The sequence below is a fragment of the Lissotriton helveticus genome, chromosome 5_1, assembly GCF_964261635.1.
Source record: "Lissotriton helveticus chromosome 5_1, aLisHel1.1, whole genome shotgun sequence".
NCBI classification, from domain to species: domain Eukaryota; kingdom Metazoa; phylum Chordata; class Amphibia; order Caudata; family Salamandridae; genus Lissotriton; species Lissotriton helveticus.
The window spans coordinates 1,375,394,728-1,375,422,542 of NC_136065.1; the positions used below are offsets into that span (position 1 = coordinate 1,375,394,728).

At 47.6% G+C, this 27,815-nt stretch overlaps 1 protein-coding gene across 2 annotated transcripts in view; it reads left to right on the forward strand.

The window, feature by feature from the left end:
- Positions 1-27,815, forward strand: part of MICAL1 (microtubule associated monooxygenase, calponin and LIM domain containing 1) — a 360,133-nt gene that overhangs the window by 114,266 nt on the left and 218,052 nt on the right. For both annotated transcript variants that reach the window (XM_078644322.1, XM_078644321.1), the window contains exons 3-4: positions 14,351-14,558; positions 15,296-15,412. In XM_078644322.1, the coding sequence (XP_078500448.1) occupies positions 14,351-14,558; positions 15,296-15,412 (325 nt within the window). The remainder of the gene's footprint in view (positions 1-14,350; positions 14,559-15,295; positions 15,413-27,815) is intronic.

Sequence of the window (27,815 nt, forward strand, 5' to 3'; positions counted from 1 at the left end):
CCGCCTCCAGGCATGGATGGAAGAACAGGAGATCTTGAGCCCTTACCCAGCCGAATTCAGAAAAAAACCCTCCACCGTTGACCAGATATTTAGACTCCATTTCTTTTCTGGAAACAGTGACAGTAGAGGGTGGCAGCCGCTACATATTATTTGTGGATCTGAAATCGGCTTTTGGTTTCGTGCCCAGGGCCAAACTATGCAGTGTATTGAGAGCTCTGGCAATCCCCCGTACCTCCTAAGTATTTTGATGAGATTGCACAAAGCCAACTTTGCCCAAGTGAGGTATGGAAAATATGGTGATTTAACTCCCCGCTTTTCGGTTAATAAAGGGGTACAGCAGGGGTGCGTGCTCGCACCTACTCTATTCTGTTTATTCATCAATGCACTGGTCGACCAACTCAAAAAGGTGAAGGACAATGATGCTCCCAAGTTAGCATGTAGTAAGGTCCAAGCTATGATTTTTGCTGACGACACTCTTTTACTTTCCAAGTGGCCTATGGGAATCCAGTGGATTCCTGATAGCTTTGCTGCCTTCTGCAGAACCAGTGGGTTGGAGATTAATACACAGAAGCCCAAATGTGTAGTCTTCAGTCCTGCAACAAGTCCCGCTCTAACCCCTGTTTGAATGGCACCAAGCTTGAAAGAGTGTCGTTTTTTTGACTATTTAGGTGTCACCCTGCTAGAAAACCTGGAGAGGGGGTGCAAATGGCCAAAGCAAGCATTAAGTTTTCGCAGTTTGTAGGAGGAATTGCAAAAAATGTATAGAACTTCCACCCACTACCCAGCCGGCCCAATAGCTGAGATTTATAAAGTACAAGCCAGGGGTGCTACATTATATGGGCAGAATTATGGGGGCATTGTACCACTACTAGCCTGATTAAGGTAGAAAACAACTTCATGAGGCAGTTGTTAGGCCTTCCCCTAGTATCCTCTCACCCCTCTAGCCTGCATCTGGGCATTAGGCCCATAGGGGAAGAGATCAGCCTTAGACCCATAACTTTCTGGCGAAGACGGTGGGTGACCCCGGAACTGGCCGTTTATCTGTGTGAGCTTAAAGGGCAATTGAGTTTGCCAGGTATTAGTAAAATACCCTGGTTTGTATACATAAAGGATGTCTGTCATAGGTTGGGCAAAGCAAGCTTATGGAGCAACCTTGAAGAACCATGCCCTTTACTTTCCTGGCTATAAATGTTAAAATCTTATACCTGACACAAACTCGCCGACATCCAGGAAAGCTCGTCCTCCGGTCATTTGACAGTAGATTTAAAAAAAATCAAGGATGTATACATTATAGAACCCTTCCTGGATGACATTAAACTAGCCCTGGCAAGGAAGTTATACGTACAGTTTAGATTTGGGACTCTACCGCTCTGTGCCTTCTCGAATAAATGGTCCAAAACTCAACATGGACGGTGCCCTGCCTTTAAATACAAGGACGAGACCGAGTTACATGTCTTTTTTTCTGTCCTGGTTATAAACTACCCAGACAGTGCTGGCTCATTCAACTCTGCAGGAATTTAGGTTGCGTGTATTGTGCAGAGGCATTTAGAGTCCTAAAGTACAACACTCATGCCCCTATTGATTTTGCTGTATCCCGTTTTTTAACTCTTATATGGCGTGTTCGTTGGACTTTCTTAAACAAGTTGCCATAGAAACTTATATTGTTTGTACCTTTGTGGTAAATAAATAAATAATACCCTATTTTTGAATGAATAAATGAATAACAGATAGCTCAATAAATAAGAGTCAAGATTCGAGGTAGTAGGAGTTTTGCAGGTTTAATACAGCATAAGGACAGGAACAGGACGACCTGCACAGGAATAGGATGGCAGGGCCCAGCAGCTGCTGGGGCTGGATCTGGGATGAGCGCGCTAAGGAATAATCTTTTAATAACAGTACATGAGCATATATACATAACGCAAACACATAGCATTACATTGCAATAGGCGTAGCAGTGGGTGGAGCAAAGGGTGTGACGCGTAGTAGTCGCGAAAGATAAGGGTGAAAAGAGGTGTAACAGGGCGTATACATAGACATGTGATGCAAACGTAACAGAATATGTCATGAATGGGGCGGAAACCATGGAGGGGGCTACCTGAGGAGCCGGGACCTCTAACCTGATGGTGCGCGCAAACTAGCAATGACGTGTTACTAGGAGAAGCTGGGGGCTTCGAACTCTGTGCTAGGAGCAGAGACTGAAGTCTGGAGAGTCAGGGCGACATGTACCTAAACAGTATCTAGTATCTGATGTTTAGAGAACGTGTTGATATAAACTAGAAGTCAGGAGGGGAAAGGCTAACAGACACTAAGACTGGACCATGCATTATTCTACATGTAGTGCGTGATGAAGAATATTAAATGACCATTAAATGCAGTATTTCTCTTACATGGAGACGTGAAGGCTAGACAATGACGGAAACTATTGATGCGATTCAGTAGCTTTTAGGAATGCAGAGAAGGAGGACTGAACTGATAACTGGAATCATAACATACTCTTGGCAGACTCAGAGGCAGAGCCAGGCTGAGCCGGGCACTGCGAGGCAGGAAGTAAGTGAAGGGTCGAGGACACAGGTGGGGGCTGTATCGCTCCTCAGCGAGGGCTTCAGGAGACAGGAGCTGAATCTGGTGTCCAGGCCCTTTTGAGGCCTAGAAACGGGAACTTTACATACAATAACGTGCACACTGAGAAACGTGGCAACGTAGCTTTACATAGGCCTGATATTCGTAGTATTCACGAGAACTGGAAACTGGCATACTAGAGGTGGACACAACTATAATTGCGTCTTTAAATCAAACATAGGGAATACATATGCATATTTAATCATGCACATATAACATATGATGGATGACACGTAGGGACACAGAACATGACAAAATTTACTTTTCCACATTCCCTCCTTGTCACTACGTTTCCATCAGGAAACATCAATATTCATGATACCATCTATCATTTCATACAGTATCATTTGCTCGTCTCGAATTATCCTGGAACGGGATTTAGAACGGGGCTTGGGACTAGGAATACAAGAGGTAGCACAGATGCCGCAAATCGCAGGGCCACATTGTATACAGAGGCAGCAGCTGAATATGATCGCTACTGCAATACCTAGAAAGGACAAGACTTTCCATCCCCAGGCGGAAATTGTATTCCAGAACCAACCGGACCATGTCCAGGTGTCTGGATTTTGGTGTAACAGATGGGCAATTTTATGGAGTCTGGTTATAGCTGAATAAACAGACGGCGCGTTATTTGGAATGAAAATGCAGCAACTAGATCCGATGACTCTACAGGCCCCGCCCCTATCGGCCAATATGACGTCAAGGACGAGACGATTCTGGAGCACGACAATTCTCATAAAGGATTGTTCTTCGGTTAAATTACTTAGAGCAGAAGTAGTCTCAAATACTACTGCTTCGAGTGTTCTGGTTAATCTACGTATCAGTTTACTATTCACAACTGTACCTAAATAAGGAAAGACACCTTTATTGATATCTATATATTGTTCTAGAGTAGTTTCAGTATAATCGACAATCGGGAGGTTTCTCTTGGGTCTTGTATGTACTAGATGGGAATTCCTATGGTAGTCGGGTGGGGCTAGGAAAACTGGTGGCAGTAGGAAGGCAATGTAACAGGTTCCCTCCCAATCGAGGGGCAGACGAACATATGCAGTTTGACCACAAATAAAATAAGAATGACGTGAAGCTTTGAAAATAGATTTCCCACTGTCACTATACTTGACAATAGTAGTACAATCACTATGTCCTACATGTACGGAACCATTATTTCGGACACATAATTCGCCTTTGACTGGTAGTACTGAAATAGCAGGTAAGTCTGGAGTGGAACCAGACTGAACATTCAGGACCATGAAATTCGAAGAATAGTTACCTAAATTGTACACTTCATTTTCTAGATCTAACCCGGTTCTATGGGGGAGACCTTGCTTGTCTGGAAAACATGTACTGTTAAGAAAAGACATATCTGTTGGGGATGACGTTAACGTGGACCATGCTCCACACGAACCATTATGTGAAAACGGATAAGGAAAGAGTGGCAGAACTCCCTTCGGCGTCTGGAAAGGGGGAGTCGACCACACACCCAACAATTAGTGGCATTGCTGGTCTGGTGTGAATAATGTAACATGCGGATGAAAGAATTATTACGCATAGCGAGGCGGTAAGAGAGTTCATGAGGGGGCAGATCACTAAACGTATGCTCTACTGTAACATTGGCAGACTTATTTACATGAAGAACTGGAAAATACAGGTAAAATGCATAACTGGTGCAGGAAATCATAATGCTGAGAAATAATATGAAACATAGAAAAACGATACATCGAATTGAGTTTTGACTAACTCTCTCACTATGGGGGTCTATTTTATACATGTCAGAAACAGTCTAACCGTTTCACCTAGGGGAGGACTTAGACAATCAAACTGGCTGACTTATTTTACTAGACCGGAGTTTCAACTTATACTCCTGTTGCGGAGTTTTCTCTAACAGGGGAGGGTTTGTAGCAATGTCTTTTGCGGGACAGTCCTTGAGAACAATATTTTGGCAATCCTTCAAATCCTGGGAAATGTTCTTTGAGACGGGTTTCAGTCCATAAAACTTCTTTACGTGCGAAAGGTGCACCCAGCCTTTGCGACCCTCCAACTTCACGGCTGTACGGGTGGCGAGGAGGACCTGTCGGGGCTCCTTCCAGCGTGGCTCCAGCGGACTTGAGCGGTCAAAATTGCGGACAAGAACCATGGATCCTGGAACGATTTCATGCGGTGCCACCTCGGTATTGTCTGGAAATGCGGCGGCAACCTGTGAACGACAAGAGTTGAGGGCAGACATCAAGGAAGCTAGGTAATCTGTCAGCATATTACTTGAAAAATCGGTAATACTTCGGGGTCTAGGAGTACCCCACATGTTAGGGGGGCGGCCGAATACGACCTCATACGGGGACAGACCTGATCTGGAATGTGCGACCATGCGCATATAGAACAAAGCGACTGGCAGAGCTACTAGCCAGTCCACACCTTTCTCTTTACATACTTTGGCGATGCGGATTTTCAGAGTCTGGTTATGTCTCTCTACGAGACCGGCTGCTTCAGGATGGCGTACACAATGAAACTTCCACTGGTACCCTAACAAAAGGGAAACATGCTTCATCAACTCAGATGAGAATGGCTGGCCGTTGTCAGAATATACGACTCTAGGGAGTCCATAACGGGGGAAAAACCCACGAACCAGCTGCTTGGCAGTGGTCGCGGCGGTGTAATCTGGGACTGGATATGCCTCTGTCCACCTGGACAAAGCGCATACAACTACAAGGACATACTTGAAACCTCGACATCGCTCCATCTGAATATAATCCATCTGGAGGACTTCAAAAGGGTGGTCAGGGGGCTGGAATCCACCTTGTTCCACCGGGACACTTTTACCTGGATTAAACTGGCAACATATCATACAGGTACGGACTTTCTGCTTGGCTGCAGCTCGTAAATGCTTGTTGAACCAAATGTTCTGGATACTGTCTAACATAGCTTTTTCTCCTAAATGTGCTGGACTATGTGCAGTATTAATAATGACTTGAACCATAGAGTCGGGGAGAAACCATGTGGCTCTACCCTTCGTTAACCATCCTTGATCTGTCTGGACCCCTCCTTGTTCGGACCATTTCTTGATTTCTTCAGGAGTAGCATGTAACTGGATATCTATGACATCTTGTGTAGGGTCCTTAACTGTCATGCATGTAGTCGGATCTGGAGTGTGTGTCTGTGTCGGATTAACTGGAATGTCTGGAGTCTGTGCTGTAAGCTTGGCTGTGCGATCTGCTAGATCGTTACCTTGAGAAATAATGTCAGTAACTTTCGTATGTGCTTTGCACTTCATGATAGCGATAGATGTCGGTAAATGTATGGCATCTAACAGAGCTTGAATAAGGAAACCATGCAGAATCTTGGTTCCATGAGAAGTCATGAAACCTCTCTCCTGCCAGAGCACTCCGAAGTCGTGTACAACTCCAAATGCGTAGCGTGAATCTGTGTAAACATTAACTTTCAAGTTCTTGGCGTGTATGCAGGCTTGTGTCAGAGCAACTAGCTCTGCTGCTTGAGCGGACAGGGTGTCAATACGGTGTGTCTCAATAACTTCGGTGTCGGTAGTCACTGCATACGCGGCGACTAGTTCTCCTGTACTTGTTCTCATGCATGAACCATCCACATAAAGTGTCAGGTCGGGGTCTGGTAACGGAATATCTGTCAGATCTTGTCTTGGCTTTGTCGTAATGTTAACTACTTCCACGCAGTCATGTGTGGCAGAATTCGAAGTAACTGATGGTAACAGTGTAGCAGGATTGAGAACGTTGCAGCGTCTGATTTCTATGTGTGGCTGAAACAGTGTCAATTCATAACCTGTTAAACGTGCAATTGTCAAGTGCTGAGTCTGTGTTCGGTTTAAAAGAACTTCCACGGAATGTGGAACTTGTACTGTCAGGGAGTGTCCTAAGACTATGGAATCACTTTGTCTGATAGCTAGGGCTGTGGCTGCAACTGACTTGAGGCACGCAGGCAGAGCCTGGGCTACAGGATCTAATGTGCTCGAAAAATAAGCACATGGCTTGTATTGTCCTGCTTGATCTTGTGTGAGAACAGATAATGCTGTACCTTCGCGTTCAGTGACGAAAAGTGTAAAAGGCTTACTGTAGTTCGGTGTCGCTAGAACTGGAGCTTGGCATAGGGCTTTCTTTAACTCATTGAAACTAAGTGTATGTTCAGATGTCCAAGGGAGTACAGTCGATACGGCTGCCTCCTGTGTCGTTAACTGTATCAGTGGCTTGGCTAGAAATGCATACTGAGGAATCCATTGTCTGCAATAAGAAGTGAGGCCGATAAAGGCACGTACCTCCTTCTGGGTCTTGGGCTGAGGAAGACTCGCTATTAACTGGATACGGTCTGGTGTCAACTGCCTACCCCTCTTGGACAGTAAGTGTCCTAAGTAGACCACTTGCTGGACACAGAATTGAAGCTTAGAAGGGGACACCTTGTGCCCCATCTCGGCTAGGAAATACAGAACTGTGAGGGATGCTCGCTCGCAAGCACGTTCAGAACGGGCTGTGACCAGCAGATCATCGACATACTGGAGCAGGGCAGTGTCAGTTGGCATGTGAATGTTGTCTAGTTGTCTCTTAAGTGCTTGACTGTAAATGCTAGGGCTTTCTGTGAAACCTTGAAGAGCGCGTGTGAACATATAGCTCCTTCCATTTAAACAAAATCCGAAAAGGAACTGGCTATCTGGATGAATAGGGACACTGAAAAACGCGTTCTTGAGGTCGATTACAGTAAAGAACGTGGCTTCGGAATCAATGGCTGTCAATAGGGAAGAGATATCTGGAACGACTGGGTACTGAGGAATAATACACTTATTAAGTTCTCGTAGGTCAATCACTAATCGATATACTGGGGGTGCATTTGGATCAGTACGTTTCATGACTGGAATGATCGGAGAATTACATACATTGGAGTCAGTTTCTACAACCACTCCTTGAGCCATGAGCTCGTCAATAATTTTGGATAAGGCTGCTACAGCCTCAGGTGGCAATCTGTACTGTCTGATTCGTGGTAACACCACACCTGGCTTGAGAGTCACACGATGGGGTGTGATTTGCATATAACCAACATCAGTTGGACCTTGCGCCCATAGATGCTGCGGAACATTGGACAATCTGGGATCAAAATCTCGTAATACATAGTGACCCTTAAAGTTACGTAGGAACAGACGTATTCCCTCTGGGGAACAGCATATAACTGCACCTAACTCTTTCAGTGTTTTAATGCCTAATAGGTTTTCTGGACATGACTTAGTAAGTAACAGATCAGTAGTACGGGACAATGGACCTACTTCTAGAGTAACTGGCTTTGATATTTCATTTACAATGGGTTTTCCTGAAAATCCAAGGGAAACATTTCTTGAGCCTGAGAGCGGAGCCCCTGGAACTTCGGCGTGACTTATAGTGGTCCTACTTGCCCCTGTATCAATCAAAAACTTTCTGTCTTTCCCTAATACTTGACTGTGAACATAGGGACCTTCTTGATCTACAGGTATCTCGATGAGAGGCAAGCCTACCTCCCTCTCTAGGCTGTTTCATGAATACTGCTGGTACTCTGGATACTCAGACTGTGCATACTGATACATTTGCTGTGTAACATGCTGTGTTGCAGCAATAGGCTGCGGTACAGTAACTGTCTGTTGTGCATTCTGTGGCTGAGGAGTCTGTGAAACTTGTTCATGTCTAGGCGGACGTGGTCTTTCTTTAGTCTTACCGGTAGCTATGTTATGTTTCAGAACTGCACACTCGTTTATAAAATGACCTGGCTGTTTACAATAATTGCAGTTCCCTTTAACGGGAGCTGCAGGATGACTGGCTTGATTCGGACCCCTCTTCTGACTGTCTTGAGGAACAGATTGTGCAACTAGTACTTTCATTTTCGTGTCTTTCATACGTTTTCTCTCGTGTTCTTGCTCTTCTCTGATTCTGTTCTGGTGGTATTGGAGCATCTGCAACATCTGGGACGGGGTATTAGCTTGCCAGGTACTTTCGACTTTCAAAACTCGATTCTTAATTTGTGGACTTGAATTCTCGACTAATTTAGTAACAAAAAGGTGAGGGTATGACTCACTACTTGTCTTGAGGCCACTGTTGATGCTAAAACATTTCTCAAATCTGGAATAAAAATCACTAATGTCTTCGTCTTGTTTCTGTTTACAGGCTGAGATTGCATCCCAGTCTTCTTTTCTAGTTGTCAATAACCTAGGCAAAACTTGTATTAATAATTCCGGTAATTCTTTACATTTCGCTCCAAGACCGGTACCTGGTACTCGTGCCTTGTCTTCGGCTTCTAGAACTGCCCAATCGATCTTTTTCTCTCCCACCTCCCATTCTTTTTCCTTGAGCTTTTCATACACCCCTGCGGGCAACAGAACCTTTAACATTTTAATTATATCTGGATACGTGTATTCTCCCATACGGAGCATGTCTTTTAATTCTCTATGGAACCCTGCTGGATCTTTATCATGACAGGGGATTAATTTCTTCATCTCTAAGAGTTCCATCTTTGTAATCGGAGTGTAAACAAACACTCGTTCTAGTTCGCCACCCGTTCCTCTAACTGGGTGGACTTCTCGTAACGGATTCTGTCTGTCTATGTAAAATGGTTTACTTTCTGGGGGTGAGACATGAACAAAATGCGGATTCAAAAACGTTCTATATTTGTGGCGCTGTTCTAGAATGACACTAATTAAATCGGTACCTAAACCTTTCCATCTATACTGGAGTAACTTGTTCAGGATATCGTGTAACGGGCCTGGATCAGAGTGTTGACCCTCATACAATGTAATGAGGTGCTGAATCATATACATACCCGCCAGTCGTTGCTCGGCTGGGGGCATTTTCAGAAACATTTGTGCCACCATTTCGTCTGGAAAAGTGGTAGAATCAGTAGTCCATCGGACTGCTGATCGGGCTAGTTCTTGTTCATGCATGGTACTTAACTCACTGTAACCGATTCGTGATTTCAGAATGTGATCGGTAGCTTGAAATACTTGTTCTAGAGAACCTTGTTCTGGTCCTGGATGATGGAAAGTAGACTTGTGTTCTAGGCGTAAATGGCGATCTGGAAATCTAGATTTTCCTACATACGCTATTCTGTCGGGATTCTCGTCGTCTAACTCTTCAGGATCAGAGTTACTTTCTTTCTCGCTTACTTGTGCTGCTTTACGCTGTTCGTGTATTCTTATTATTTCTTTACGAATTTTCTTGTACATACTTTCCATAGCACTGATGGTTCTGTGCTTACCCTCGGCTATATTATCACTCCACTTTGTCAGGGTTCTCATTTCGGCTTGATCTTTGGTCGGATAATCTTGTTCTCGTATTAGACAATTGATCAGAAACTTTAATATCATAAGCTGGGTCTCAGCTTTCCTTTGAGACATGGCCTCACCAATGCTTTCTGGATCATCCCCTGTACGGATGAAACGATATATTCTGTCTAGATCTTCTTTCATATTCGGTATGGTGACTAGATACTCGGCCACCCTTCTTACACGTAATGAATATAAAACCATATTATCCTCTCCTGGGACTGGATCATAGCCACATTCATTAAGGGCTTTTCTTATTTCTGCTACAGACTGATGTCTGGGCGTACGCTGTGACGCTTGTGTATGTAATTCGGCTGTCGTTAAACGCTTATGTGGCGGCGGGGTTTGAGGAGTACCTCCCCCTGCGGCCCCTAAACTAGAGTCGTCGACTGATCCTCTTCGTACTAGTGTGGCAGGAAATTGAAATGCGGGCTGGACTGGTATGGCGGGCTGGACCGGGGGGACCGTAGCAGGTACTGCAAGGGGTACCCCGGTGTCTGGAGGAACGGGAAGTGCCTGATTTACAGGGACTGGCGGAGCGCGAACAGGATTTGCATATTTTGGGACTGTGTCGTCCAAATAGGACGAAATAAAAATATCAGCTGCGGTCTGTTTGTGACGTAGCTTGGTCGGAACTAATGGTGGCGGGAAATTACTGGATGCCTCTGGGGTCGCTTTTGGCAAGCCCTCGGCAAGGAGAGGATACATACCCTTAATAAGGGCATGCCTCTGTCTGTCTGACTGTTCGGCTTTAACTTGTTCACCTATCTCGATTTGTTCTTTTTCTTGTGCTCGTTCTAAGGATTCTCTACTTAATTCTGACTTTCTGATTTCTTTTTCGGTTCTTTTATGAGCTTCTTTGCGCCATAACTCGATGGCATCTTTCTGTGACTGTCTGGCTTTCTTTTTCCATAATACTTCTTCTACTCTCATGATGCACTCGGCATCCCATGTACCCGATACGGGCCATTTATACTTTTCTTCTAACTGTTTGGTATACTCTACCCATAAATCTAGATATAGTATGGCACTTATGCCATGCTTCTGATACATAAAATGACCTGGACTGTCCCTAGGCGGAACTGGAACTGCTGCTTCCAGCAGACCCTTTCTAGTTTTTAACTGACGTAACTTAGAAAACAAGGGCATGACTGGACTGTAATTTAGACACAATACAATACACAATGAACACGATACTTATTCCCCATTCATACCACGACATTAAAATACATGAAGAACATTTAAAAATAACAGTTCGAACAGAATACTACCTGGAATACGGAACACAGAATACATGAATTTTCTCGAGAACAGAACTGACTGGAACAGAAACTAGATGCACTGCTGAAACAGTACGAAACTTACCGGTCTCATAAAGAGACACGTCAGGACCCGCATCCACCGAAGTGGACACTTCGTTTGTGGGTCTGTGTACCACCAACCCACGGACCAGAGTCAATCAGATTGACCCTGTCTAGATACTACCCCAGTAACGGTACTCACCGGGCAGCAAGAATGGAAGGCCTCAGACTGGACTGGACTGCTTCGACGTCGGACGGACGAACTTCGGACTTCTGTTACGGGTGGGCCTCCGGATACCTCGGACCTTGGACTCTCGGCTTGGGCTCTGGTCGGGACTCGCCGCGTTCCTCCACCGTCTCGTCTGGATGCTGGACCGCCTCCTCCGTCTCCTCCGTGGGCCTGAGGGATACTTGAAGCAGAAATATCTGCCGGTGCGCAGAAGAGTTCCGTCACGACTGCAGAGGGTCAGGGGGTCGGCGTGGCTTCACCGACGCGTGGGGAAAGGGCAAGTCCCTGTTCGGGCGCCATTATGTGGTAAATAAATAAATAATACCCTATTTTTGAATGAATAAATGAATAACAGATAGCTCAATAAATAAGAGTCAAGATTCGAGGTAGTAGGAGTTTTGCAGGTTTAATACAGCATAAGGACAGGAACAGGACGACCTGCACAGGAATAGGATGGCAGGGCCCAGCAGCTGCTGGGGCTGGATCTGGGATGAGCGCGCTAAGGAATAATCTTTTAATAACAGTACATGAGCATATATACATAACGCAAACACATAGCATTACATTGCAATAGGCGTAGCAGTGGGTGGAGCAAAGGGTGTGACGCGTAGTAGTCGCGAAAGATAAGGGTGAAAAGAGGTGTAACAGGGCGTATACATAGACATGTGATGCAAACGTAACAGAATATGTCATGAATGGGGCGGAAACCATGGAGGGGGCTACCTGAGGAGCCGGGACCTCTAACCTGATGGTGCGCGCAAACTAGCAATGACGTGTTACTAGGAGAAGCTGGGGGCTTCGAACTCTGTGCTAGGAGCAGAGACTGAAGTCTGGAGAGTCAGGGCGACATGTACCTAAACAGTATCTAGTATCTGATGTTTAGAGAACATGTTGATATAAACTAGAAGTCAGGAGGGGAAAGGCTAACAGACACTAAGACTGGACCATGCATTATTCTACATGTAGTGCGTGATGAAGAATATTAAATGACCATTAAATGCAGTATTTCTCTTACATGGAGACGTGAAGGCTAGACAATGACGGAAACTATTGATGCGATTCAGTAGCTTTTAGGAATGCAGAGAAGGAGGACTGAACTGATAACTGGAATCATAACATACTCTTGGCAGACTCAGAGGCAGAGCCAGGCTGAGCCGGGCACTGCGAGGCAGGAAGTAAGTGAAGGGTCGAGGACACAGGTGGGGGCTGTATCGCTCCTCAGCGAGGGCTTCAGGAGACAGGAGACAGGAGCTGAATCTGGTGTCCAGGCCCTTTTGAGGCCTAGAAACGGGAACTTTACATACAATAACGTGCACACTGAGAAACGTGGCAACGTAGCTTTACATAGGCCTGATATTCGTAGTATTCACGAGAACTGGAAACTGGCATACTAGAGGTGGACACAACTATAATTGCGTCTTTAAATCAAACATAGGGAATACATATGCATATTTAATCATGCACATATAACATATGATGGATGACACGTAGGGACACAGAACATGACAAAATTTACTTTTCCACACCTTTTTAATCACTCTTTATACTTATTAATTCCTATTTAAAGTTTTTATGATAACACCCTTTGATGAAATGAGTTTTAACCATGGATCGTATTGTATTACAAGTTTTTGTGATTCCCAGGTAGTTTGATTTGGAAGGGTTGAGTTTTGACTTGTCTAGGCTTATTCCCTTTAAAATTCTAAAATTCACTTTTATTGTTAAATTTGTCTTACTGTACAGTTATTCTTTGGGACACTTTTTAGCCTATACTTTTTATATGAACTAGTTTTATGTTTATGTATTATCTATGGTTCACTTGTGTATACTCCTTTGGGAGGAAAACATTTCTTGGCTGTTTATGTACTTTTATGGCCCATTGGACCAACATAAAGTTATGGAATGGAAAAAAGTACAGTCTCCTAAGCTCCTACTCCAAAGGAGAGGTAAGCGCCATACTGGTTATTAGGGGTGACCCATGTTATTTTTTCATGTAGTGATTTTCTATAGCGCTTGGGTGCTTGGAAGCACGGTGTGAAAATAAAGTATTGAATAAACAGGGAAATATTTATGCAACACGACTAGAGGGTATTGGGGAATGAAGAAAGTGAGGAAGGTAAAGAGGGAAGCTTGTAGTCTGTTACCCTAAGATAACTCGATAGTCCTCCTACAGTAGTGATTGAAGCAGTACGAAGGAACAGTAAATGTAGGTGAGAAATACAGGAGAGAAGAAGCTGCTAAAGTTAGTCTGTTCAAATGCTTTACACATTCACTACATTCACGTGCTGAGTTAATCAAAATCACTTTAAAATCAGAAGCGATGGTGGAATTGTTTGATTGCGATTAAAGGTGAAGGTTGAGGGCACTGTAGACATTTGTACCCTAGTCTCCATGTTTTCCGCCCCCATTTTTCACCAAGGCCTCTATATGTCTGGCAGAGCCTGTCTTACTGATAGGGATCCCATCAACCCACACATCCACTGGCATGTATTATGGATATGACTGGAAAAGCGTGCGTCTTCTGCTGGTGGGTATCCGTAGATGTGTATTGTGGACCGTGTATAAAGACTGTGACAGGAAGGACCTCAATGGGCCACCACAGCTAATGTTTGAGTCTCTTCCGAACTACATTTCAAGGTTAGTGACACATTTAAGTCGATCTATAACCAATGCTCCGTTGCATGAAATGCTGTCAAGTCATTTAAATAAGACCACAGCTCATTTTTTGGTGATGGATTTCATCCCTGATATCCAGCAAAGCTAACTCAATTCCAGTGCAGGTCCGAAAGCAATCTCTTAAAAATCCAGTCTATAAAGGTAGTCAAGATGATTGTCCCTTCCGATATGCTTGTCTTAACATAAATACCCTGTTTTCAGCAACTTATTGCCTCTCTTCTTTGTTTCCAGTGCCTTGTGGTGGGAGCAGGACCCTGCGGCCTACGTACCGCCATCGAACTGGCCTTCCTAGGGGCGAAGGTCATCGTGGTGGAGAAGCGCAAGTCCTTCTCTCGAAATAACGTGCTGCACTTGTGGCCCTTCAGCATCCTGGATCTGCGGGGCCTTGGGGCCAAGAAGTATCATGGGCGCTTCTGCACTGGGACTCTGGACCACGTCAGTGAGTGATGGTGGCAGAAGGCACCATAGATGTTTGGATGGGGGAACTAGTGCGCACCAGAGCATGTCGGGTGATGTGATGGGTAGAGGAGAGTCGCATCTACAATGCATAAAAATGTTTTCAAGGAAAGATGTCTGGGAACACCAGGGTGACTGCTGGTAGGCTAGGGAGTGTCATTGTGGAGGGATAGGTTGATCAGAAGCCAACAGGGATGTGTTATAGGGTGGAATTATTTAAGTGACGATGTAAAATTAACGCCAGTGTTTCTATTTACTGCGTGATACATGTCTCTGCTGAAGTGCTCCTAATTTTAGCCATGGGGTGCTTATGGAGATGGTGACTTGCACCTAGTTTGTTCACATTGTGATTTCGGGATTGGAACTTTATATCTCTATGGTCCTCAAACAAATGAACCACTCACCCACATTGCCTCTTGTGTGAGTGACGCTTACAGTGGTGAGGTAAATGGAGTAGGTGCTTGTTGATAGGATCTGGTATCATTATTCAGCAAAGTCTAAACATATACTGTAGCTGAATTCTGAAAAATAGTATTACTTTGGTGTTCTCCTTATATCGTCATTGCTCCTTCCTTTGCCCCAACTCACTTCCTCACACCGTTATTTTCTTAATCCTTTTATCTCTCAACCATGCATTTGTTGCCTTATGTGCTCCATCTTTTGCCAGTCATTCCCTTCGTTTGTTTCCTTTTTTCATGCCCTCTCTTTTCCTGATCACAGGTATTCGTCAGCTGCAGCTCATTCTCTTGAAGACGACGTTGCTCCTTGGAGTTGAGGTCTTTGTAGGCATTTCATTTAAAGATCCAGTCCCACCTCCTGCTGAAGTAAAAACTCCGGGTGAGTCAGTAATTGGTGATCGTGGAAGATCTTATGATGTGTATATATATGTGCTCTGTTTATGTTGACTCCATTTCCTCCTATTCCACCTCTTATGATTGGTTTTTAGAAACGTATTTGTTTTGGAAACCTTCCCCGATCAAGGCCCTCAGTTTGGTGCATCAGACTTTTTATGATTCTCAGCCCACTTTCTTGTACATACGTGGCTCTCCACGATATGGTGAGTCCTTTACAGCCCGTTCACAACCATATGCCTCCGCATACTGGCCCGTTTATATTCGGAGATGGGGCTTCTAATACCTCGGACCATATTATTTGCTCATTCACAAATATTGTCAAAAATCTATTGGACCCCGTGCTGGTTAAACTAGAAATTTTTGAGGCCAGACTTGTAGCCATAGAAAAATCTAGCGGGGGAAGGGTTGACCAGCAGGGGCCGAGTCCTAGCACAACTGGAGTGATTGGCATAAACACTGGGATTCCTTGTATGTCCAATGGTTCTACTATTGTGATTCCAACTCACCCTACTTCCTCTCTCACGGTGAATACCCCTGCAGTCACTTCATCACAATCCCCTCCAATATCTCTCCCCAGGCAAGTCATCCCCGTGCCTCTTGCCAGGAAGTCGAGGCAGCACACTTCGGCTACCACAATGAGGCAGGAAAATCCGCCAAATGCAATAGCTGACCACCCAAATAGGACTACCAATAGTCAAATTAGGCCAAAAGTAGTCAATTTGCCTCCAGAGGCGGCGGCATATACTGTAATCTTGACTGGGGTACCTGAGCTCGCTAGCAACGTGGTGGAATCTTCTGACTCCCTACGTAATAAAGTTATTAGCTGGTTGAATGTTCATAGGCCCCTAGCCCCTAATCTGAGAGGAGAAGTATTGATGGTCAGGAGGGTCCCTTGGGTTGGGTACACCGTTAAGAAAATAAGGGGAGATTGTATCCTTGTAAGCTTTAGGAATGCCCAGATAGTGCCTCACATATGTAATTGGCTAGGGAGTTCAAGGAATACATCTATAGAACTGGTCGCACTGTCTTTCTTCTATCCAAGTGGTGGGGACTCCTTCCTGGGGGGAACTGATGGCTGGACTAGGGTGGGTTACGCTGTTGATGGGTCAAGATATAGGCCCCCCCACCCCCCCGAAATGACATCCATGCCTTTAGTAACTATGTTCATGCCAACAGATACAGTTGCCTGGATCAGGTTGACTGACTCTCGATGGCTGCATGTAAGGGGGACAATGAGGGGGTGGTCCTTCATATTGTTTTGAAGGGAATAGTGGCAGCTGCCATTGCTAATACCAACTGTAGCTCTCCTATACCACCACTGGAGAGCCTATCCACCACCAATATCTTGGCCCTTCCTGTCAACTTACCCCCAATGCCATCCCTAGGTGGTTTAGCACCCCAAACTTTACACGATCCGGGGGCCTCACTGCGGTGAGTAACAACAGATAGGCGCATATCATTACCAACGGATAGCAGTGTCGAGAGGACAAGGAGAATGGAACCCAAGTCACCCTTGGGATCCATGAAAGTCCTTTCCTGGAATGTTGCAGGCATTGCCAATAAAATAGATTCTAATGAATGGGCTTCTCTAGTCGCTAGCAACGATATTTGTCTATTCCAGGAGACTTGGGCTAGGGAGCCGTTCCCCTGGGTGGGTTACGCAACTTTTTATATCCATGCTAGGTGGAATGGGAAAGGGAAGCCTTCTGGTGGACTAGCTATCTGGGTGGCTAGCCACATTGGTTGTGGAGCAGAGATAATACCAACTTTCTCGGAGGACATTCAATGTGTCCTCCTTAAATGGCCAAACGCCTTCAATCTGGCGATTGTCAATGTGTACTCACGCCCAGTTAGCGTGTCGATGGAATCATCCACTCTGCATGATCTATCTTCATTTTTGGGGCAATTACCCACCGACTGTAAGATACTGTTGGGCGGTGTTGGGACGGGAAGTCTCCTGCATGTCTCTGGAGAGAGTGCTTCCCCTGCCTTATGCTAATCTCCAGGCAAGTCACTCAAAAAGCTACTGTATAGTTTCTAGATCCCTACCTCAGTGAGCATGACAATCATACATGTCCACTGAGGGTCTCCCTGTTTACCTGGATTGAGACCCTAGAGCTGGGCTCTGTGGTCGAGGGGGCATGCCTAGTGCACCCCTATTTTTCAGAGAGTGGCTACAGCCCTCTCTATTATGGCTGTGGTAGACTGACAGTGGTGGCAGCAATAAATCTATAGTCAGGAGGGGTGAGTCCCTAGGCACCCTCCTGACCAAGTCTGTGCAGTTTGCCATGCCTGTGGGCCTGTTGCCGTTGTCTGGCTGATGTGTGTTTGAGAGCCCGTGGGTGTACAGGGGAAGAATGGTGATTTGAGCCAGTGTGAGGAATGCGAGCTGTCCTGCTGGACATCCTAGCTCCCCCGTCCCCCTCCCTATTTCCTTGGAAAGGCCTGGTGGGCTGGGGGAGACCCTCAGCTCTTATCTGGGTTTAGCTGCACTAACTGTGTGGATAGGACCCTCCCTCACTTGTCAGGGCCTCCTGGGCTGGAGTTAATTAAAATTCCTCTCTAGAGGGTTGCGCAGCCTGATACCAGAACACGACCTGCTACATGCTTTACCCATGCATTGAACACGTGGTGAATGGTCTGTGATTAGAGGTGTAAAAAGTAGCAGACCCTCTGATTGGATGAGCCTATCAATCAGAGGTGATAAAAGTCTGGCCTGAGTGGTCAGCTGTTGTTCAAAGACTGGGCTATGAGAGAGAAGATAGCCAGGCACGGACCCCGCTGGTGTGAAGACAGATGATAAGACTCTGTTCACTGCGGTCTGGAAGGAAGGTCATTAAGGACCAGCTGTTTGTGAGGCTTGGATGAGCGTTCGCTTTGGACCAAGGAAATTACAGACAGCTGCCCAGTGTGGGAAGGAAGCTTGCGGCACATCACCCAGTGTGGAGAGGAAGCTTACAGCACATCACAGAGGCTGGTGGAAAGAAGCTTGCAGCACATGACGAGAGCCAGAGAGGAGGATGCTTGATTCTAGTCCTTGAAGGTGAGATCAAATCCCATCTAGGCTCCTCCCTTGCGCTGTGGGAGCCTGTACAAGCAGTAACTGGGAAGAGAGGCCAGTGAAGCAGACCCCACCTTTCTTTTTGTGAACTCTGAGGGTATCAGGGTGAACTGGCACTCTGCCCAGCCACTACCCTTCTTCAGCTAGCCAGTGGCTACTGGACTAGTGGGACTCCAGTAAACTGTGCCAAGACATCCGGCACCTCTGATCAGATCCCTGACACCTCTAGAGCAGTGTCCTCACTCACAATGGGAGGGCACTTCTGTTGCTTTGGGTGGGGGGTTATGGGCCTGATCACGACCATTTGACTTTGCATCATATGCTGAAACTATATCCTTTCAATACAAAGTTTGGTACCAAGGTTCTAGTGAATGAGAACAGCCCTGTGTAACATGATCTGTAATATGCAATGCTTACTGTGTGTTTTCATGTTAACTGTGTTTTTATAGTGTTTGGCGTCTAGGCGCTATAATACTGTTCGGGGTCAGAACTCTGCCCCAGAGGGTTGTAGAGACTTCTGGTTTTCATTGTTTATCCTAGTTTTATGTGTAGAATAATTATCTTATGTGTATTAAAGTACTTTTCTTTTATAAAAAGTAAAGCACTGACTGGACATTGAGTTTATCAGCTGGTGGTACGGTTTACACTGTAATCTGAATGTCTAACCCCACCTCACCTCCTTGAGTAAGGCTTGGACTGCTCTGTCTCGCTACCCTGAGAGAGTCAAGTGCTGGAGAGGAGTACTTGGTTATCCAGTTTTGGGTCCTTTAGTACTGAGGCCCCAGGACATCAGTGAGGCAACACTCCAGTTGATGCGATTGGAGCGCAGTTACCCCTGAGTGCCCTGGTGCCCAGGAAGCCGGGTCTAACAGGCGGTGACCTCAACTGCCACTTTGAACGCCTGTATGGTTTGAAGGAGGGTGCCCTAACTGCTGAAGATGATTATTTGGGGATCCCCCCCTGTCAAAGCCCTAATCCAAAATCATGGTCGCCTTTAGCAGTTCAGATCATGTCTCTGACCCTGAATTTTGCCCTGAGGGCCTGCAATGGGCGTACTTCATCTGATACCCCCTCGTTGTGCACCTTTAACAGAAAGGGCCACGAATCGCGCCTGGACTATATTTTTGTAGACACAAGCTTATGGTCCAAGGTCCAGGACTTCAGGGTAATTGAAAGATCAGATAGTGACCACAATGCCCTCTGCTTGGATATGGTACATCCTGCCCCTGAAGAACGGATGGTAACTGAAGTTCAAAGGGATGAGACAGGGAACTTGGTTCTATCAAATAGCAGACGCAGGGTAAGATGGGGGAAACTAGCAAACTCTACTGAGTCTATTGCAAAAATGTATGAACTGGTACTCCCAAAGTTTGTAGAAGTGGACGAACTAATTAACGAACCCATTAGCACAGATTTCAACCAGAAACTCGCCCAAATCAATGCAGATTTAGTGGGAAGCCTAAGAGATGTCCTTTTTCCAGTGGTGGTGACCAAAAAGAAGAAGACAGCAACCTCAGCTTGGTACAATGGTACTTGCAAAAAGATAAAAAACCGAGCTGATTTCTACGATAAAGTCTGGTTCCAGCAAGGAAAAGGTAGCTGTCCTGAGAAGTAAATATAGGGAAGCAATTGCCCAGGCAAAATCAGAATGGGATTGGGAGAGATGGCAAGACTTATCTTTGGCACTGGAAACCAGGGATTTAAGAAAATTCTGGGCTCTAGTCACCACAGGTACAGGTGAACCCAAACTAGCAGTTGAGCCAAACATCGCTGCCTCTGTTTGGGAATCACACTTTAGCAAATTGTATCAAGAAGACACAGAATTTGCTAACGAGCCAGTCCCTGACACCCCACTTGAGCCCGTAGAATTTACTCTGGGGGAAGTATTGAATGCAATGGAGAGACTGGCGCCTGGGAAGGCCCCCGGTCTCGACAAAATCCCTCGTGATCTGCTTCGACATCACTCAGAGATTTGGGGCCCGTACTTTTTAATTATATTCAATTCTATCCTGGGAGGGATGGAGATCCCCTGTACTTGGCTGGGGGCAGAGATAGTACCGATTTTCAAAAAGGGCTCTCCTCTGCTCCCAGCCAACTACCGCCCGATCAGTCTCATAGATGTACCCCAAAAGTTTTTTGCTCGCCTCATCCTCGACCATCTCCTTGACTGGATGGAGGACAACGCGATCCTCAGCCCCCTCCAGGCGGGCTTCAGGAAAAACACGTTCACCATGGATCAGAATTTCCGCCTCGTCCTGATCTACTGGAAAACAGTGGGGATCGAGGGGGGGAGCCTGTACATGGTGTTTGTGGACCTGAGGTCCGCCTTTGACTTGGTGCCCCAAAAGAAGCTCTGGGTGGTCCTAAAGGACTTGGGTGTGCCGTCACAATTGCTACAGGCTCTAATCAGGCTCCACGATGGCAACTTTGCCCAGGTTAGGTGTGGGAGGGATGGTGTCTTGTACTCTAGGTTCCCAGTTCTCAGGGGGGTAAGACAGGGTTGCGTTCTTGCGCCAACCCTGTTTTGCCTCTTTGTTAACGGCGTCATATCCCATCTTGACAACGTCAGGGACAATGATGCACCTAGGTTGGCAGGCAGGAGGGTTCCGGCTATTATGTTTGCCGATGATACCCTCCTGCTTTCCAAATCCCCGATGGGGATCCAACGAATACTGGATGGGTTTGGGGATTTCTGCAGGATCCATGGTCTGGAGATCAACGCAGAAAAAAACAAATTCATGGTATTCAACCCCTCCACAACAACCAGGCCGAATCCAACCCTGGGATCTGAGAGGCTTGAAAGGGTCAGAACGTTTCAGTATCTGGGTGTAACTTTACACGAAAATCTATCATGGGGTCCACAGATAGTGAGATCCCGCTTAAAGTTATCCCAGATTGCCGGGGCTATTCTGAAGGTTACAAACTCATCAACCTTTAGACCTATCAGCCCAGCTTTGGAAATGTACAAAACACAAGCCAGAGCAGCCTCATCCTATGGCGGTGAGCTGTGGGGCCATAAAGCTGGGACAGAGCTTGTTAAGGTAGAAAACAAATTCCTCAGACGCCTGCTGGCCCTTCCCCAAAGCACACCATTGCTACCGTTGAGACTAGACCTGGGGCTCCCCTCAATAGGGGAGGAATTGGCATTAAAACCACTGAGTTTCTGGCATAGGCTCTGGTCAACTGGCGAACTTTCCTATTACAGGCAAGATCTGAGGCATGTCCTGAACCTTAACCAATCTGACAGAATTCCTTGGTTGGCTTATGTCAAACGAGAATTTTACCGTCTGGGACTGCTTGAGTTGTGGGAGGATCCCGAAAAAGCTCTCTCGGGGTGGCACGCAAACAGCTTGTTAAGATCTATAAGGATAAAAGTCTAGCCTCGCTTGTGTGTGCATCCAGAGCTGGCACCCTAACTGATCAATTTTTGGACACTAAAAATTCTTTTCATTTTGAAGGTTTTATGGACATAATTTACCCTATTAAGGCAAGGAAATTGTTCATACAATGGAGGCTGGGCACTTTGCCCCTTAAAACTTTCACAAGCAAATGGTCAATGCTGAATGATAAAATTTGTCCTGGGTGTAGTGCGAAAGAGGAGGACGAACCACACGTGTTATTTTTCTGCCCAGCCTACACGAGACCAAGGAAGTATTGGTTATTTTTTTGTTTAGGAATTTGGGCATTAGAAACTATTTGCACTCACTCAGAATTTTAAAGACAAGTACTCTGCATTTTATAGTGTTCGCAGTTGCAAAGTACCTAATGGCTATGTGGCAGATAAGGGGGAAAATAGATGATCTGTAGTTAACCATTTTTGTTTCGTGCCAGAGTGTTAGGACATTGACTCTGATGTATTCTGTACCTTGCCTAGTTTTTACTGTATGTTTTATCTATTTTAAATTGTTTAAATGAATCTTTTATGGTCTCAAATGGCCGAAATAAAGCATTTTTGGATTGGATTGGATTCTCAGCCCACTTTCTTGTACATATGCTACAAAAAGATAAGCTAAAATGTGTTACAGTCAACCTTCAAACTTTTGTTCGCATTTCCACCATTTTGCTTGACAAAATTTCAAGAGGAGGTCTAGAACGCCCAGCCCAGAAAGCCTGTAAATGAACGCCTTACTGGGGAATCCAAAACTGGTGAAGACCTGGCTGCTTTCTCCTAGGTTGCCTCTCTATTATTATTGTGGTGGGCCCACCTCTCTCTCTTCTCAAACATTCATGCAGCTCCACCAAGATTTCCAGGTTGCATGCGTAATCCAGAAATGCATTCAGCATAACATAAATACCCGTTCCATCGGTCTGCGCCCCCAAGATATTGAATTGAGAGCTTCCCCAGGCAATCCAGTCCCTTCTGACCCACTGCATGGGATGAAGGATATCGCCAGACATGCTCATCGTTCTGTCTCAGCAAGGCAGAACAGTATGGTGCTCCCAGGACACCCCCGCGCCGCACGGCCACCAGCTGTGTGTGTGCCCCCTCGTGTCACCTTGCTGCTGCTCGCAGCCTCGTTCTGCCGCCTGGCTGCCGTTCTGCCTGCCGCTCTGTCCCCCAGCTATCCCGTTTTGCTGTACGTTATTCTGTAGTTTATTTTGCCTCATTGCATAGTATTCTTGCCCCATTGTGTATTTTTTGTGAATCTTTACTGGCACCCGCCTCGCCGCCAGCCCCGCTCCCCGCTGCCGCCGCTCGCGAGGCCACGCCCCCTTTTGCCGCGTCATCCCCGCTCCCGCCTCCCAGCTGATCCTCCCTCCCACCTAGCTATAAATGGCGACCGCGCAGACGCGCAGCGGGTGCGCCGATTGTGCGCCGAAGGCGCGCCAAAGGCAAGCCCGTCTGCGCCCGTCCGCGCTTGGACCACGCCCAGCACCAGGACCCCTGGCCCCCACCGATGCAAGACGACCCGACATACCTACGACGCCGCCGCCCTCCACGCACTCAATGCCGGCCGGAACCCCGCCTGCTGCCGGGCCGCCCCGAAAAGCATCCACGGACCCTTCACCTGCAGACCCTGCAAGTTCACCTGCCACCGAACCTGCACCGCACCGGTCAAGCAAAACAACAGCAGCAACCTCAAGTGCATCCTGCTCAACACCCGCTCCGTTCACAGACACGCCGTGGAACTCTGGAACCTGCTCGACACAACATCACCAGACGTCGCCTTCCTCACGGAAACATGGATGAACGCCTCCTCGGCCCCCGACATCGCCATCGCCATCCCGGACGGGTACAAGATCATCAGGAGGGACCGCGTTAACAAGACCAGAGGAGGCATCGCCATCGTCCACAAGAACACCATCGGCATCACGACCGACTCCAACGACACCTTCGCCGCCGCCGAGCACCTCCACTTCCAGATTCACACCGACCCAAAGACAACCCTCAGAGGCACCCTCATCTACAGACCCCCGGGACCACGCACACAATTCAGCGAAGACATCACGGACTTCATCAGCCCACACGCCCTCCCCTCCGCCGACTACATCCTCCTAGGGGACCTCAACTTCCACCTGGAGAACAACAAGGACCGCAACACCGCCGCCTTGCTGGACAACCTCGCCAACCTCGGACTCAAGCAACTGGTCAACACCCCCACCCACTACGCCGGCCACACGCTTGATCCCGTCTTCTCATCCAGCAAGCACATCACCTTCAGCCACTCCACCGGACTCCACTGGCCCGACCACAGCTGCGTCCACTTCAGCTTCAGAAGGACCACAACCCACTACCACCCGCAACAGGTTCCTCACAGAAGCTGGAGCAAGATCACCGCCGACCAGCTCACCACCTCCCTCAGCCAGAACCCACCCATCAGCTCAACCGACCCCAACGAAGCGGCCCTCAACTTCACCCAGTGGCTGACCGCCTGCGCCGACGAACTCGCACCACTGAAGAACCCTCCTAGCAGACCCAGAAGCAAGAAGGCCTCCTGGTTCACCGTCAAACTCAAGGACTCCAAGAAGACCTGCCGCTCCCTCGAGAAAGCCTGGCTCCTCGACCAGACCACAGACAACATGACCGCCCTCAAACACGCCACCCGCAAGCACCACCAGCTCATCCGCACCACCAAGAAGAAATCACTGAAAGAACGACTGGACAACAACGCCCACGACAGCAAGGAACTCTTCACCATCGTCAAGGAGTTCTCCAACCCCAGCACCGGCAACAACGACATCACTCCCTCAAGATCTCTGCGACTCCCTCGCCTCGTTCTTCCACCGCAAGATTGCTGACATCCACAACAGTTTCGGCGCACCACCCACGCACCCAACCGTCGAACCAATGCCCCCCACCGCCACCCACCGCACCTGGACCACGGAGACCACCGAAGACACAGCCCACACGATAAACACCATCCACTCCGGATCTCCGACTGCCCCCTGCCCCCACCACATCTTCAACAAGGCCGACTCCACCATCGCACCCCAACTCCGAGACGTCATCAACACCTCCTTCGACACCGCCACCTTCCCGGAGAGCTGGAAGCATGCCGAGCTCAGCGCCCTACTGAAGAAACCAACAGCAGACCCCACCGACCTCTAAAACTTCCGCCCCATCTCGCTCCTTCCTTTTCCTGCCAAAGTCATCGAGAAGATTGTCAACAGACAGCTTGCCGCCTTCCTCGAGACAAACGGATCCCTCGACCCCTCGCAGTCCGGTTTCAGAGCCAACCACAGCACCGAGACCGCCCTCATCGCAGCAACCGACGATATTCGAGCCCTGCTCGACAACGGGGAAACAGCGGCACTCATCCTCCTGGACCTCTCCGCAGCGTTCAACACTGTCTGCCACCGCACCCTAATACAGCGCCTCAGCAACATCGGCATCCAAGAGAAGGCACTGGAGTAGATCGTCTCGTTCCTCGCCGGAAGAACACAGTCCGCCTCCCCCCGTTTCAATCAGAGGCCACCGAAGTCATCTGCGGCGTCCCGCAAGGATCATCACTCAGCCCCACCCTCTTCAACGTCTACATGAGACCTCTTGCCGCCATCGCACGCCAACACAACCTCAACATCATCTCCTACGCCGACGACACCCAGCTGATCCTCTCCCTCACCAAAGACCCCGACACCGCCAGAACCAGCCTACACGAAGGGATGAAAGACGTCGCCGAGTGGATGAAGAACAGCCGCCTGAAACTGAACTCAGACAAGACGGAAGTCCTCATCCTGGGACCATCGCCCTCCGCCTGGGACGACTCCTGGTGGCCCCCAGCCCTGGGCACCGCTCCCGAGCCAACAGACCACGCACGCAACCTGGGCTTCATCCTGGACTCCTCCCTCTCGATGACCAGACAAGTCACCGCCGTCTCCTCATCATGCTTTCACACCCTACGGATGCTACGCAAGATCTTCCGATGGATCCCAACCGAAACCAGGAAGACGGTCACCCAGGCCCTCGTCACCAGCCGATTGGACTACGGAAACACCCTCTACGCCGGAACCACAGCCAAGCTGCAGAAAAGACTCCAACGCATCCAGAACGCCTCCGCCCGACTCATCCTGAACATCCTCCGACGCAGCCACATCTCCGGCCACCTGAGGGACCTGCACTGGCTCCCCGTCAACAAGAGGATCACGTTTAGGCTCCTCACCCACGCACACAAGTCTCTCCACGACCTGGGCCCCAAGTACCTCAACGACCGCCTGACCTTCTACACGCCCACCCGCCAGCTACGGTCTACTAGCCTCGCCCTCGCCGCCGTACCACGCATCCGAAGAACCACCGCCGGAGGCAGATCCTTCTCCTACCTGGCGGCCAAGACATGGAACTCCCTCCCCATCCACCTTCGGCTGACCCAGGACCACCTCGCCTTCAGGAGACAACTCAAGACCTGGCTGTTCGAGCAGTAGCGGACCCCCTCCCCCAAGCGCCTTGAGACCCTTCCGGGTGAGTAGCGCGCTATACAAATGTTATGATTGATTGATTGATTGGTAGTGCTCCCTCTTCTGCCCCTGATGGCACTTGTTTGAGGCATTGAGTTTGAAAAATACTGCATGTGCTGGTTTCACCTACCTCTTGGGAGTATTTGTGTTTCTGAGCACGTGAGTGTGATGCAAGACCTTGGGAAGTAGCCCCAGAAGGTAAGCATCTGTAGGTGGCACATGTGACCATGCAATTCACTGCTGCAGGAATGTATGTTATGGTGATTATTTGCATGCCACTGAATGCCTCAAAGTTCTGAGAAGAGAGAAAAAGGAAAGGAGGAGACCAGATTGGAGGTAGTGAGGGAGGATCTAGAGGGAGCTTTGTGGATTGAATTGTCTTTTACAAATTGGTGTGTTTTACAAGATGGAAAGGGGTTACTGCCTCTCTTCATGTCATTTGGACACCTTGTGTCAAGTTCCAGGCTCGCAGTTGTCAATCTAATGTGTTTTTGGAGTTGGAGGTATGGATTGCCTCCTTGAAGCCAAGATGTCTGACACACCTGATAGCAATGATTTGTAACAGAAAAGCCCATGCCTGCATGGTGTCTCGATGACCTGAAGCTGGGTGGTTACACTAGGATTGCGCCGTACAGTGTTGTAGGTAGCCAGTCTTGGGATCTCACTGGCAAATCGGGCTAGTAGAAGCTAGATGGATAAGGGGGTTGGAAGGCAGGAGAGGGCCTTGATGATGGGAGGGTGGTAGAAGTTTGGTATATGCAGAATGACCGTGAATAGAATTTGGGAATAACTGTTTGAAATCATTATATACTATTCAAGAGATACTCTGTCACTTGGACAGGGCAGAGTTCCTCATCTCTCCCACTGCTTGTCACTGATTTTCTGGGTGTTCAGAATTAAGACCGAGTTGGAGCTCTCCTAAGAGACATTAAGGTTTGTCTTAGCACTGCCAGCGCTAGCATGCCTTGGATTGGACTTTCAATGTTCAGTACCTCTCCCAAGGATGACTAGCTAACCACTTTGAGGCCCTCTGCTCTTGACCAACAGGAAACCTGAGGGAAGCAAATGCACCGTCTTTCTACTGGGTTTTTTGGGGTGAATGGAGACAACTGCAACAATCACTAATGGCTGTTGGCATCACGGGGGCAGGATTTTAGCCATTTATTGATGGGTAGATAAGACTTTCCAGATTAGCGAGATGGGCAATTAAAAGTTTTCATGCAGAGTTATTCGGTAAAAGAAGGTACGGGGTTGTTAACCTCATTGTTATTGCCATACCTCTATCTCCAAGGTAACAACTAGGTGAAATTGGGGGTAGAGGGTGTAAGCGACACAATCAGCCAATGTGGCTGGAGAACCAGTATGTCTAGAAGAGGCAACACGAAGGAGTGAGCATGAGTGCAAAGGAGTTTGAAGGTACAGCAGATAGCTT